The sequence below is a fragment of the Mytilus trossulus genome, chromosome 13, assembly GCF_036588685.1.
Source record: "Mytilus trossulus isolate FHL-02 chromosome 13, PNRI_Mtr1.1.1.hap1, whole genome shotgun sequence".
Lineage (NCBI taxonomy): Eukaryota > Metazoa > Mollusca > Bivalvia > Mytilida > Mytilidae > Mytilus > Mytilus trossulus.
In genome coordinates, this window is record NC_086385.1 from 62,437,119 (window position 1) to 62,449,900 (window position 12,782).

Below are 12,782 nucleotides of genomic sequence, written 5' to 3' on the forward strand. Positions count from 1 at the left end.
GTCTGGACCACATCCTTTCAGGCTAGGCTTCAAGGTCTTCTACAATTCTGGTATAAAAATAATCCACCTATAAACAGTGAAGGCTAGTGTAAATACTATGCATTGGAATATTATAAAGGCTAGTTTAAAGTACTGTGAATTGGACTGAATGAGTTGGCTGGACCAAATCCTTTCAGGCTAGGCTTCAAGGTCTTCTACCATTCTGGTATAAAAATAATCCACCTTGTTAACACTGAAGGCTAGTTTAAAGTACTAGTGAATCAGACTGAATGCGTTGTCTGGACCACATCCTTTCAGGCTAGGCTTCAAGGTCTTCTACAATTCTGGTCTAAAAAAACATCTTGTAAACACCATGATGTGATTATATTGGACCACTATAAACACTGAAGGCTAGTGTACATACTCTTCAGGGGACTGAAGGCTGGTTTAAAGTAATGTGAATGGGACTGAATGAGTTTGCTGGTCCACATCCTTTCAGGCTAGGCTTCAAGGTCTGTAGTAAACTGGTCTAAAAATAATCCACCTTGTAAACACTGAAGGCTAGTGTAAATACTTTGCATGGAATTAAAGGCTGGTTTAAAGTACTATTGAATCAGACTGAATGCGTTGTCTGGACCACATCCTTTCAGGCTAGGCTTCAAGGTCTTCTACAATTCTGGTATAAAAATAATCCACCTATAAACAGTGAAGGCTAGTGTAAATACTATGCATTGGAATATTATAAAGGCTAGTTTAAAGTACTGTGAATTGGACTGAATGAGTTGGCTGGACCAAATCCTTTCAGGCTAGGCTTCAAGGTCTTCTACCATTCTGGTATAAAAATAATCCACCTTGTTAACACTGAAGGCTAGTTTAAAGTACTAGTGAATCAGACTGAATGCGTTGTCTGGACCACATCCTTTCAGGCTAGGCTTCAAGGTCTTCTACAATTCTGGTCTAAAAAACATCTTGTAAACACCATGATGTGATTATATTGGACCACTATAAACACTGAAGGCTAGTGTACATACTCTTCATGGGACTGAAGGCTGGTTTAAAGTAATGTGAATGGGACTGAATGAGTTGACTGGTCCACATCCTTTCAGGCTAGGCTTCAAGGTCTGTAGTAAACTGGTCTAAAAATAATCCACCTTGTAAACACTGAAGGCTAGTGTAAATACTTTGCATGGGATTAAAGGCTGGTTTAAAGTACTAGTGAATCAGACTGAATGCGTTGTCTGGACCACATCCTTTCAGGCTACTGCTTCAAGGTCTTCTAAAATTCTGGTCTAAAAAACATCTTGTAAACACCATGATGTGGTTATCTTGGACCACTATTTACCTTTAATATAGGGAAGCACCTGTTCTACATCTGTATACATATTTCCTTATAAGATAATATCTGTGTAATGGCTGTCAGAAATAAAGGTAGATGTTATGTAATATGTAATATGTAAATTGTTTAATACTTATTCTTTATATTCATTGTATATAAATTTAACATGTTTATAAAGTTGATATATTATGTGTGAAGAGACTACTTAACAAAGCAATTTGGGAAAAGGGGGAGTGTCTGTGTAGTATCATTTCCTGCTCAAAAGTTTAAAACTATTTTTTAAGGCAATGATCAAACAAAAAATCTCATTGGGTTAATTTGCCATTATATTATATATTTATATGCTGCAATATAAAAGGAAATTGATTGAAATGTTAAGAAAGGATGTTAGGGCTCAAGTCTGATGGCCTGAAGTTGATGATTGGGGTACCTGGTATTGTTTGTAAGGATAGATTGAATCATGTGGAATAAATAATGTGCAGGTTTATTTATCAGTTTTTTTGTGTAAGGACAATTTTATTTAAAGAATGTATACACTATAATCACAATATTTTGGTCCATGGTCTCATTTTTTACCCTTTTATGTGTTATGGTCCATTAGCTGTCATAATATATGTAAAATTATTTTTCTACATGTACATGTATATTGTTTGGTCCACATTTGTTTGACACCTGTCTTTATATATTTTTTTGGTCCACATTTGCTAGACATATACTATACCTTTCTATATGTTTTGTCCTTAGCTGTCACTTTATGCTGGTCTAGATATAGGATAGATATAGGATAGCTCATACCTGTTAGATTTTTCAGAGATAAATATTACAAGATACACCAGAAACTATACATATATGAATAGACGATTTCCGATCCACATCTGATGGACGTGTTTTCAATACAATATCACCTGTATATAAAAGTGGGAACGATAATGCTTTCGTATCATGATTTATGACCCTTTACAGATTTAATGTATTTTGTATACCTTACACTTCGTTAGCTTTAAATGATAATTATTTTTTGTTTCCTCGTCATTTTTCGGTTATTTAAGTACAGGACTATTAGACGGAGGGGTGTGTTATTACAAACTAAACCAATGTCAGCTGGGGTTTTGGTTCCATTGTTTGTTTATATAGTGAATTGTATATATTTTAATTTGATGTGAAATTAAATGTAAATTGTCATTTTGCAGACAAATTAAGTTTTTATGTCAGTTTTCATTGGATTTAATTACGCTTGAGTCAGCAATTTTATTTGCTTGTTTGCTTATTGGATTATTGGATATAAAAGTGATGACAATTATATTCTTGGAGGATTTTGATATAAATATAAACTTTAATTATTGTTTATGTAAGTATATCTATACCTGTCACTGTCATGGGCCATTTAGTTAAAGGGTCCACACACCCACCTCTATGATGGAAGCTGTTTTAGGCTACAGAATAAGAATATTTTCTGTTCCAATTAAGGGCCCTTGATGGGTGCCACAGCATGTCACTGATGCACACAAAATAATACATTATTTTTGTATAGCAATATAATATTTCCCACAGAAAGTAACCAAAAGTTAGCGTACAATAAATTATATTATTGTTAAAATATTAATTTTTGCCAATATTCTCTATTGTGTAAACCACATTAGAATAGATGCAACAATGACTTGGGGGTAGACTGACATATTTGTATAATAATTTGCTGATCGGTCCTTAGTCTTGCCTTTTCTTCTATATTCCTTTCCCTTAAACAGGCTGGTCTAGATGTTCCACATGATATAGTCAGTATCAAAAAGGAAACTACCTATTATTCTATATATCAATTTTAATATTTATTAAAAATAAAAGAATAGGAAATAATAAAATTTAATATTTCTGTCAATGAAAATTTAATCTTCATTCTAGTCATAAGTTGGTTTTAATTGAATGCGAGAAAAAGTTTGTAAAATAATATTTCCTGCTTTTAAACCTAAGCCTAAATGTAGAGACTGATTAAAGGAGTAAATAGTTCAGTCCATACGTAACATTAGTACACTACAGTACTTAATCCTTTACTAGACGTTTACAAAGGTGAGAGAGATTTGTACCGAACTGTTTACCTGTTAACAGAATCTAGTTAGTTCAGGTGAGACATTTTTATCTTGGTGTCCTTAGGATCTGTCCGTAGGGGGTCTGACCTGTATCACAGTCTGTAGGGGGTCTGACCTGTGTCAATGTGATCTCTATCAAACTGTCACATTGTTTTTATTAATGAAAGCTGACTTGTCTTACTTTTGTGTATCAATTCTTGTCCTATAAAGATCACACTGTAAGTGTACACCTATTGGCTAATTAGAGTATGTCTCATGGAGTCTCCCCCCCTCCCCCTACATATTGACATTGTAAACTAATAAAAAATAGGAATAGATGGAAATGAAGGGCAATATGTAAATGATATAGCAACACAATAACAACAATAACCAATAGGATAACATACTATAATTAAACTGTCAATTGTTCTTGAACAATTGAGAGGTCTTTCCTTTTGTAATGTAAAATAAATGTTCAAATAGACATAGAATGTATTGAAAAGCTTAAAAACACACTGGAAATCCTTTAAATAAGGTTAAAAACACTAAATTCGCTATATGGGACATGACCTTGACATTTGACCTTTTGACCTTTGTCAAGGTCATTAATCCCCAATGTCATTGCTGAAGACCCCATGGGTCTAGGACATTTGGTTATATAGTAAAAGCTGATTTTGTCTTTTCAGAAACCTAAAACAGGGGTTATGCCCCTTATTAAAAGGTCAAATCTCTTTGGTCAAAATGTAACAAAGTTGCGCCGTAATGACCCAAACATTTTCCACTATTTAAAACTTCTGTAAGTATAATGGTTTCTGAGATTATCCCATAACAAGGTGTTAGGTCAAAGGTCAAGGTCAAAATACAAATTTGACCTTGAGGTTTTTTTCTAAGATACATGAATTGATGATGATTGGTGAAGATCCTAGGTGTCTACGACTTGCGGTTTCTGAGTTTTGGTGGCCAACCGACACCCGTTAATTTTCATAGGGGCATAACCCTATCAATGAGTCGTTGAATCTTTTCGATCCAAATGTAACGAAGAACCGGGGTCTGTTCCTGAACAAATTCCAACCTTTGTTTTTTTTCTACCTATTATGGTTATGGAGTTTGAATGATAACAAGGTTTTTGGGTTTCGGAGGGATTACTCCGAACCGACAAAATATTTCGACTCACAGGGTGAGTTCCGGATAGGTATTCATGACACCGATACAAAGTGTGAACATGAAAGCGACAAGTCTTACGGTTACGGAGGCTAACTTCGTCAAAGTTTGGCGGAACAAAAAGAATAATAATAATAATAATAATAATAATAATAATAATAATCAGAAGAAATACAGTAAGGTCTTTCCCTTTAGTAAAAGGAAAGACCTTAATAATAAGTTACAACATAAGGTCAAGGTCAAAGTAGCAACTTGTAAACTGAACTTCGGGCAAACTTTCTGGGTGACATATTTTAATCCAAGTCCATCTGTCAAATATTCACCTATAAACTTAGCTGGAGAATATCCTTCAGAAATATGACCACTGTAGTTTTGATTTTTTTAGTCAGTTGGTCGAAAGTCAAGGTCAAAATAAATATTTTCCATCATTTAACTAACATAAACCTTCAACAAACTTTAATCTCCATATTGAACCCCCAAAAATGAGTACCCATCTGATTAAGACTCAGCTCATGTATGCACCCTGATTCTTCTAGAATTTTGACAAGTTTTGTTTGAAATGACTGTGAATATGGCTGTTTCACTTTTTAAAAAGTATGAATATTTGTTGAGCTGTAAAGAAATGTTTGTGTGGGAAAACATGGCATACCTCAATGTACTACCCACACAAGAAACATTCTCTTAGCAAAGTTCTCATGCAGCATGCATTTAAAAAGATATATTCAATCTTATATAAGTTGTGAAATCATAAATTTCATATATACTTTTTGTTCAAAACACTTTATTATCACTGATTATTTTCAACAGTAGATTTATCTCTTGCTGTTATCTTGCTGATGAATTTCCATAAAGAATTTGTGATATAATGTTGTAAATTCTATTAAATGTTTTTTTCTTCAACAGTATAATGCATTGGTATAATAATGTTATATTGGTAGAGATGTAAAATATCAGTTCTTGTGAATTTAAATAATCCAACCCTAAAAGTAAATAGTATATATATGACTTAGTTACGTAACATTTATGAGGAATCCATTATGCATGTGCTTATATGGGGAAAAGTATTTTACTTAAGGCATGTATTTATATAATGGAAATCATTTTACCTAGGCATGACATGTTTTATTCTCCATTTATTGGTTGTGTGTATTCAGTTTGAGTTATTTAACTTTTATGAATGAAATATTTAGTTGAAGATTGACTTTTGAATGACATGTTTATTGCAGTTTGTCTAAATACAATTTTGTAGAGTAAATAAAGAATACCTATGATCAAGATTATCTTACTGTACTTCATGGAGAAACAACCAAAGTTTCAATTATGAATTCATATTTCTTTTTCCAATCTTCTTTTTATGAAAATTTCATAATGGTTTTATTAAATTGGATGTGCAAATTTTGTAGAGTATATTAAAAAACCTATGATTAAGATTATATTACTGTACTTCATGAAGAACTGTTTTGAAAGAAACAACCAAAGTTTCAATATGAATTCCTATTTCTTTTTGGTATATATTTTGTATGATCATTTCATAACTTAAGGTTTCGGGAAATTGGATGTGCAATAACTGCAAATGCAGTTATAAACTTTTACAGAGATGAAAGGTACCATAAGAGCATTCAAAATCAATATAGGAGAAAAAAAGAAAAACACATCAAGACAATCAAAAGACAATCAAAAGAAAAATAATAGTACACATTATAGAAAACAAAAGACTGTAGTTACTGAACCCCCAAAAAACTTGGAGTGATTGCAGGTACTTTGCAATGAATTATCTTCCTGATTTTCTAATTTTTGTAGGCACTTATAAATGAAAGTTCCAACACTGATGTCTTTGGGTGCTGGATTTTCTAGCTGCATTTAAGATCCATTGGTGGTCTTCGGCTGTTTTGGTCAGGTTGTTGTCGCGTTGACATATTCCCCATTTCTATACTTATAGATTATCATTGATCATCTCAACGAGATTGATTTTCTTGCTTGAGCTGGAACAGTAAAAGTGAGAAAAGCAATCGAGTTGAGATGACCAATGATAATCTGTTTATCGCTATTTTACCTATGACGACGTTGTCAATTTCAATGTCAATTTCGTTAGCAAAGCCACATGGTCTCCTTATTTTCTAGCGATAATGTTTCCATCTCAAGTGAGAAGCATGATATGAAAATTATCACAAAAAAGATCAAAGGAAAAATGCACAAAATAGCGATAATCAATTTTATTGATTGATTCATGATTGTCTGAAAAAAGCTTATTATTAAGTATTCTATTTAATATATATAAAATTGAGAATGGAAATGGGGAATGTGTCAAAAAGACAACAACCCAACCATAGAACAGACAACAGCAGAAGGTCACCAACAGGTCTTAAATGCAGCAAGAAATTTCAGCACTCCGCGGTGTCCTTCAGCTGGCCGCTAAACAAATATATATACTAATTCAGAGATAATGAAACCCATACTAAACTCCAAATTGTACACAAGAAACGTAGATTTAAAATTAATACAAGACTAACAAAGGCCAGAGGCTCCTGACTTGGGACAGGCGCAAACATGCAGCGGGTTTAATAAAATTGAGAATGGAAATGGGGAATGTGTCAAAGAGACAACAACCCGACCAAATAAAAAACAACAGCAGAAGGTCACCAACAGGTCTTCAATGTAGCGAGAAATTCCCGCACCCGGAGGCGTCCTTCAGCTGGCCCCTAAACAAATATATACTAGTTCAGTGATAATGAACGCCATACTAATTTCCAAATTGTACACAAGAAACTAATATAAAAATAATACAAGACTAACAAAGGCCAGAGGCTCCTGACTTGGGACAGGCGCAAAAATGCGGCGGGGTTAAACATGTTTGTGAGATCTCAACCCTCCCCCTATACCTCTAACCAATGTAGAAAAATAAACGCATAACAATACGCACATTAAAATTCAGTTCAAGAGAAGTCTGAGTCTGATGTCAGAAGATGTAACCAAAGAAAATAAACAAAATGACAATAATACATAAATAACAACAGACTACTAGCAGTTTATGAGATCTCAACCCTCCCCTATACCTCTAGCCAATGTAGAAAAGTAAACGCATAACAATATGCACATTCAAATTCAGTTCATGAGAAGTCCGAAGTGCAATATTTGCAAACACGTTTTTTTCGTTGGCCTATTTATTTTATATATTTGTAAACACATTTTTCATTGGTCTATTCATTTTATATATTTTTAAACATGTTTTTCATTTGCCTATTTATATTTCAGGAAGACGACGTTACATCAGTAGGTCAGTGTCTGATTCCTCCAGTTATGGGTATCCAGGAAGCTACAGTAACTACACATACACTCTCCCTAGCAACGGATATGGAGGTAGGATATTATGTCAAGGTCACATTTATGAATAACCTTCACCTTGGACCCTGGCTACAGATGAATGAATGTATATATACCAATATATTTGTTACTGTAATGAGATCTGTTAATTACTTTACATCTGTATTATGTATATATGTACCTTCATAGCTCAATAGCCTTAATATATGCAAGAATTTGGAACTTACTAACAAAAAAAGGGAGGGAAAGATACAAAGATGGTAATAATAAAATTTAGTTGATAATCAAAAACAGAAACGACGGTCTATAACAGATAAACAGAAAAAGAAATGCAAACAACAATTTACAATTACAAACTGCACAGAAAACTGAAGATTCGGTCCATTCAAAACCTGGTGATTATCTCAGGTGCTTCGAAATTGGAGCAAATCTACAGATGTAAAATTGAGAATGGAAACGATGAATGTGTCATAGAGACAATCGACCAAAGAGCAGAAAATAGCAGAAGGTCACCAATAGGTCTTCAATGCAGCGAGAAATTCCTGCATCTGTAGCCGTGCTTCAGCTGGCCCCTAAACAAAAATGTACACTAGAACAGTGATAATGGACGTCATACTTAACTCCAAAATATACACAAGAAACTAAAATTAAAAATATACAAGACTAACAAAGACCAGAGGCTCCTGACTTGGGACAGGCGCAAACATGCGGCTGGGTTTAACATGTTTTTTGAGATCTCAATCCTCCCCCTAATGTAGAAAAAACAAACACACACGATATGCACAGTAAATCCCAGCCCTGTATTTGAAATATATATTTTAAATAATATAAATATATCTTACTATTTTCACTTAACACTTAATCATTCAAGCATCTAAACAAGTACAAAATGTAAATTTTTATCCTGTTTATTTATCGTCCATTCAAAAAGACTTTATTAAACAAATACCAATGTATTTATTAGTTTGTTTGTTTTCAATTAGAACAGACTCAGATTTCAATCTGATATTTAGAAATATTTGGTTTTTATTCATTTTGGAGAACATGTATTACATATGTTTCCCCCTCAAATATATTATTTACAGGAAGACTAATGATAGATTTGACCCTTGGCTGTACATGAATATTTGATCAACCATCTAACATTAGGATTCCAGTTAAGTTTCAATAGTGTTGGAGGTATATTCAGTACTATAACCATTAAACATTTAGATTCCTGTTTAAATGCAAAGGTATTGAAAGTATATTCAGTACATACATATAAAGTGTGGGCAGGGTCAATACACAATCAACCATACAGACAAACAAATAGATTAACTCTCAAGGTCAAAAATGTCAACATTCATAATAATTTATTAAAAAATATGGAATACACTGGGTTATGATTTAGAACTTCAATTGTTTCTTCTTTTGTGACTGTCTTATTGGTTAAGGATAGAATTAAAATATAATTGTTTTCTGATGAAAAAATTATTATTTACACTTATCAATTCAGAACTGAAAAGATCCAAAAAATATTTTTCAAATTAGCTTTAGTTCTGTTGAAAGATATTAATCTGTTGGCAAATCTTTGTATAGTACATGTATAATGTATGGCTTATTACATAATTAGTTATCACAAATATTTCTATGAAGAATCTCACATAGTTACGATTTTATCATTTGTCAGAAGAGAATTCTCCTAGAGAACTTCATTATCAGTATCTATATCATCTGATGCATTTTTTACTCAGTATATTTACTGTCAAAACTGTATGAATGTATAGAGAGAATTATATACCATCAAATTTTCAATGGCTTATATATCGAAAACAAGCACACAGACCCTTCATTTTTTTTGCTTTTATATACTATCAATTTTATTAATATATCTTTTAAAAAAATTGTTTATTGGAAAAGCAGTTGCAGCATTCTTAATTGACAAGCATTTCTAGTTTTCCTGCTAAAGTTTGTTTGTTTTCTCCTGGTACCCTGTTTGTTGCAAGGTGTGAATGACTGATATTAATGGACAAGGAGTTCTAGTTTTTCTTCTGAAAGTTGGTCTCTTCTGGTATCCCACGGCCTTCTCTACCAGTTTAAGCAGGCTGCCATAATATAGTCAGGGTTGCTGAAAGTGGTGTTAATCAAAAGAAATAACAAACTGTCAAAACTGATTCTTCTCATTATATAACAGCTTTAATCGTAATTCATCACATATAGTAATCATTAATCAGAATATAATTATTTAAAAGACCGGCTAGACTTTGGTAATAATGTTCTGTTTCTTTTTAAATTTGGAAACCAAGTTTTTACTGCTAGAGTATAAATCAAATGTGTCTCCAGGAAACTTTGTTACTCAGCATTTTGAAATGACCATGTGCAGTTTTTAATTTCAAATTTTGGTCTCGGGAATTTGTCAGCTTTTGTATAAAAAAAATGCCTGGGATGGAAAGGGTAGTTGAAACTGTCAAGAATATAATAACTCCTAGTGTATCATACATACCTTTTTCCAAAGTAAAACAGTTTAATAAATTACAGAAAAAAAAGAAAGTCAAGGCTAATGAAACTATTAAAAATATAATAACTTTTGCTTCATGAATCTGTATCTTACATAACTTTTTCATGAGTAAAACAGTTTAATAAATTACACAATGTAATTGACAGCAGCACATAATGGGTAATTCCTTTCCAAGGACATGATGGTTTATAATAACTACTGTCAAGTCTCCTTCGACAATGATTAAGTACTAGAGAATATAGATGTTGATAAGGTACCAAAGAAGTATAGATTTATTAGACAAATATTAATCAGAGGTGATTCATACTGGTGCTTAGGTGGTTCTGTCTTTTCCCCACCAAATTCATTGCTGAATGTTTAATCTGGAAACTCAGATTTGTCTTTTCCCACCAAATTCATTGTTTTATTTAGGTGAAGTAGAAACCTGCTTTGGTGTGTTTGCTATATCCCTAGCAATACATATTTTAATGCAATGCTGAGAGGAAGATATTTGAGTATTTGAACCAATGATACAATGGTGTAAAGAGACTAATATCTGTTAAATCAACGAGTTCTCATATTTGTTAAAATTGTATTTCATTACAGCACAGTAACAATTTATCTTCTCTTTTTCAGTTCCTAATCTAAGTGTTTATGGAAGTGGGCTTCCCTCATACGACGTTATGTCAAAATATACCAGCAAAAGTTACGATACACAGAAAAATTACGATACGCCAAAGAGTTATGACTCTTCCATTGGATCTTATGGTTATGTTTCAAGGTCACATGGTTTAGGGGATAATTCTCGATATGGAGGAGCTACAGGGAGCAGTTATTTAGGTACAAGTTATGACCAGCCATCTAGTACCCATACTGGTTCAACATATGACGGGAGAAGTTTTGGTACAGATGAAAAGACTTCACATAGAACTACAGGTTACGACAGGTAATACTTAAGTTGATGTTTTCAAGAAATTAAGTCACTTTAAATAATATCAATAAAGCAAATTAAAAAAAGTCATCAGATAAAAATTTGAATGTCTCTACTGAAATTTTGAATTGATTGATTGATTGGTGGTGTTTTAACGCCACTTTTAAGCGCCACGTTTGGCCTATTTCGTGACGGTCAGTTTTTATTGGTGGAGGAAGCTGGTGTGCCCGGAGAATCCATGGCCCTCAATAGGAAAACTGTTAATCCTAGTCAATTAAGATTGGAGTCAAGTGCACCTGAACGAGTGGGGTTTAAACTCAGAGCTTGTATGATCAAGGTCCATGGAAAATTTGTTGGTTAAACAAGTTGAGCCTTTCATATTAGTGAAAACCATATATTATCAATTGAATCCATGTCTTTTGTGATTTTTATGCCCCACCTACAATAGTCCCACCTACCATAGTAGAGGGGCATTATATTTTCTGGTCTGTGGGTCTGTTTGTCCATCCGTTTGTTTGTCTGTTCGTTCGTTCATCCCACTTTAGGTTAAGTTTTTGGTCAAGGTAGTTTTTGAAGAAGTTGAAGTACAATCAACTTGAAAATTAGTACACATGTTCCCTATCGTATGATTTTTCTAATTTTAATTCCAAATTAAAGTTTTGATCCCAATTTCACGGTCCACTGAACATGGAAAATGATAGTGCAAGTGGGGCATGTGTGTTCTATGGACACATTCTTGTTTTTATTTTTGTTGATATCAATATTTCATTGATTGAGGAAATATTGGATTTTCAAGAATGTTTAAACCTATAGGTTTGACCAATTCAACATATACCCATGAAATTCATGAAATTGAAAGTCAGAAAACGAACTGCATAAATGAAAAAATAATTGACTTTTAATGTGTCATTGGGTTGCTGTCTAATTGAAGTATACCCCCACAATGCCACTACTCTTTATTTATGTGAACAAAAACTTTTTCATTTACGTATCAATTCCATTACATAATATCTATATATATCTGAGGTCTGATGCTGTTGAGTGGGATCTATTATTATTATGTTTTGTGACAGAGAGTTCTGCCAATGATGTAATAGTTTGAAGTGTAGAACTCTCATCATAACTGTCATATCTCTTCTTTATCATTGGTTGTAGATCTAACAGGTTATTTATCACTTTCACTTGGTTACCATGGTAATAGCTTGGTTTACTTTTCAAATGCCTTAGGCTTACATCTTGGTTCTATCATCGTAGCTTCAGACAAAGATGACTGCAATATTGGTTATGAATTTGACAAAGTGAGAGGTTTGTTTGATTGGATTTTCTGTACCTCAGAAATTTGGAGTCAAGTTGGATAAATGTTACTGTAGTTTCATCGGAAGAACAGAGGAGTAAATCAGTTTATATTTACATAAGTTGAAGACTCACAAATACTTTTGTTTTGGACAGGAACAGCAAAAAATATGAAAAAAATAAAAAGTCCTGAATCAGAAGACTAAAACAAAACATTTGTAACCA

At 33.0% G+C, this 12,782-nt stretch overlaps 1 protein-coding gene across 1 annotated transcript in view; it reads left to right on the forward strand.

Moving 5' to 3' along the window:
- Positions 1-12,782, forward strand: part of LOC134695228 (uncharacterized) — a 142,792-nt gene that overhangs the window by 14,038 nt on the left and 115,972 nt on the right. Inside the window, exons 2-3 of the mRNA XM_063556439.1 lie at positions 7,789-7,893; positions 10,970-11,279. Coding sequence (XP_063412509.1) covers positions 7,789-7,893; positions 10,970-11,279 — 415 coding nt within the window. The remainder of the gene's footprint in view (positions 1-7,788; positions 7,894-10,969; positions 11,280-12,782) is intronic.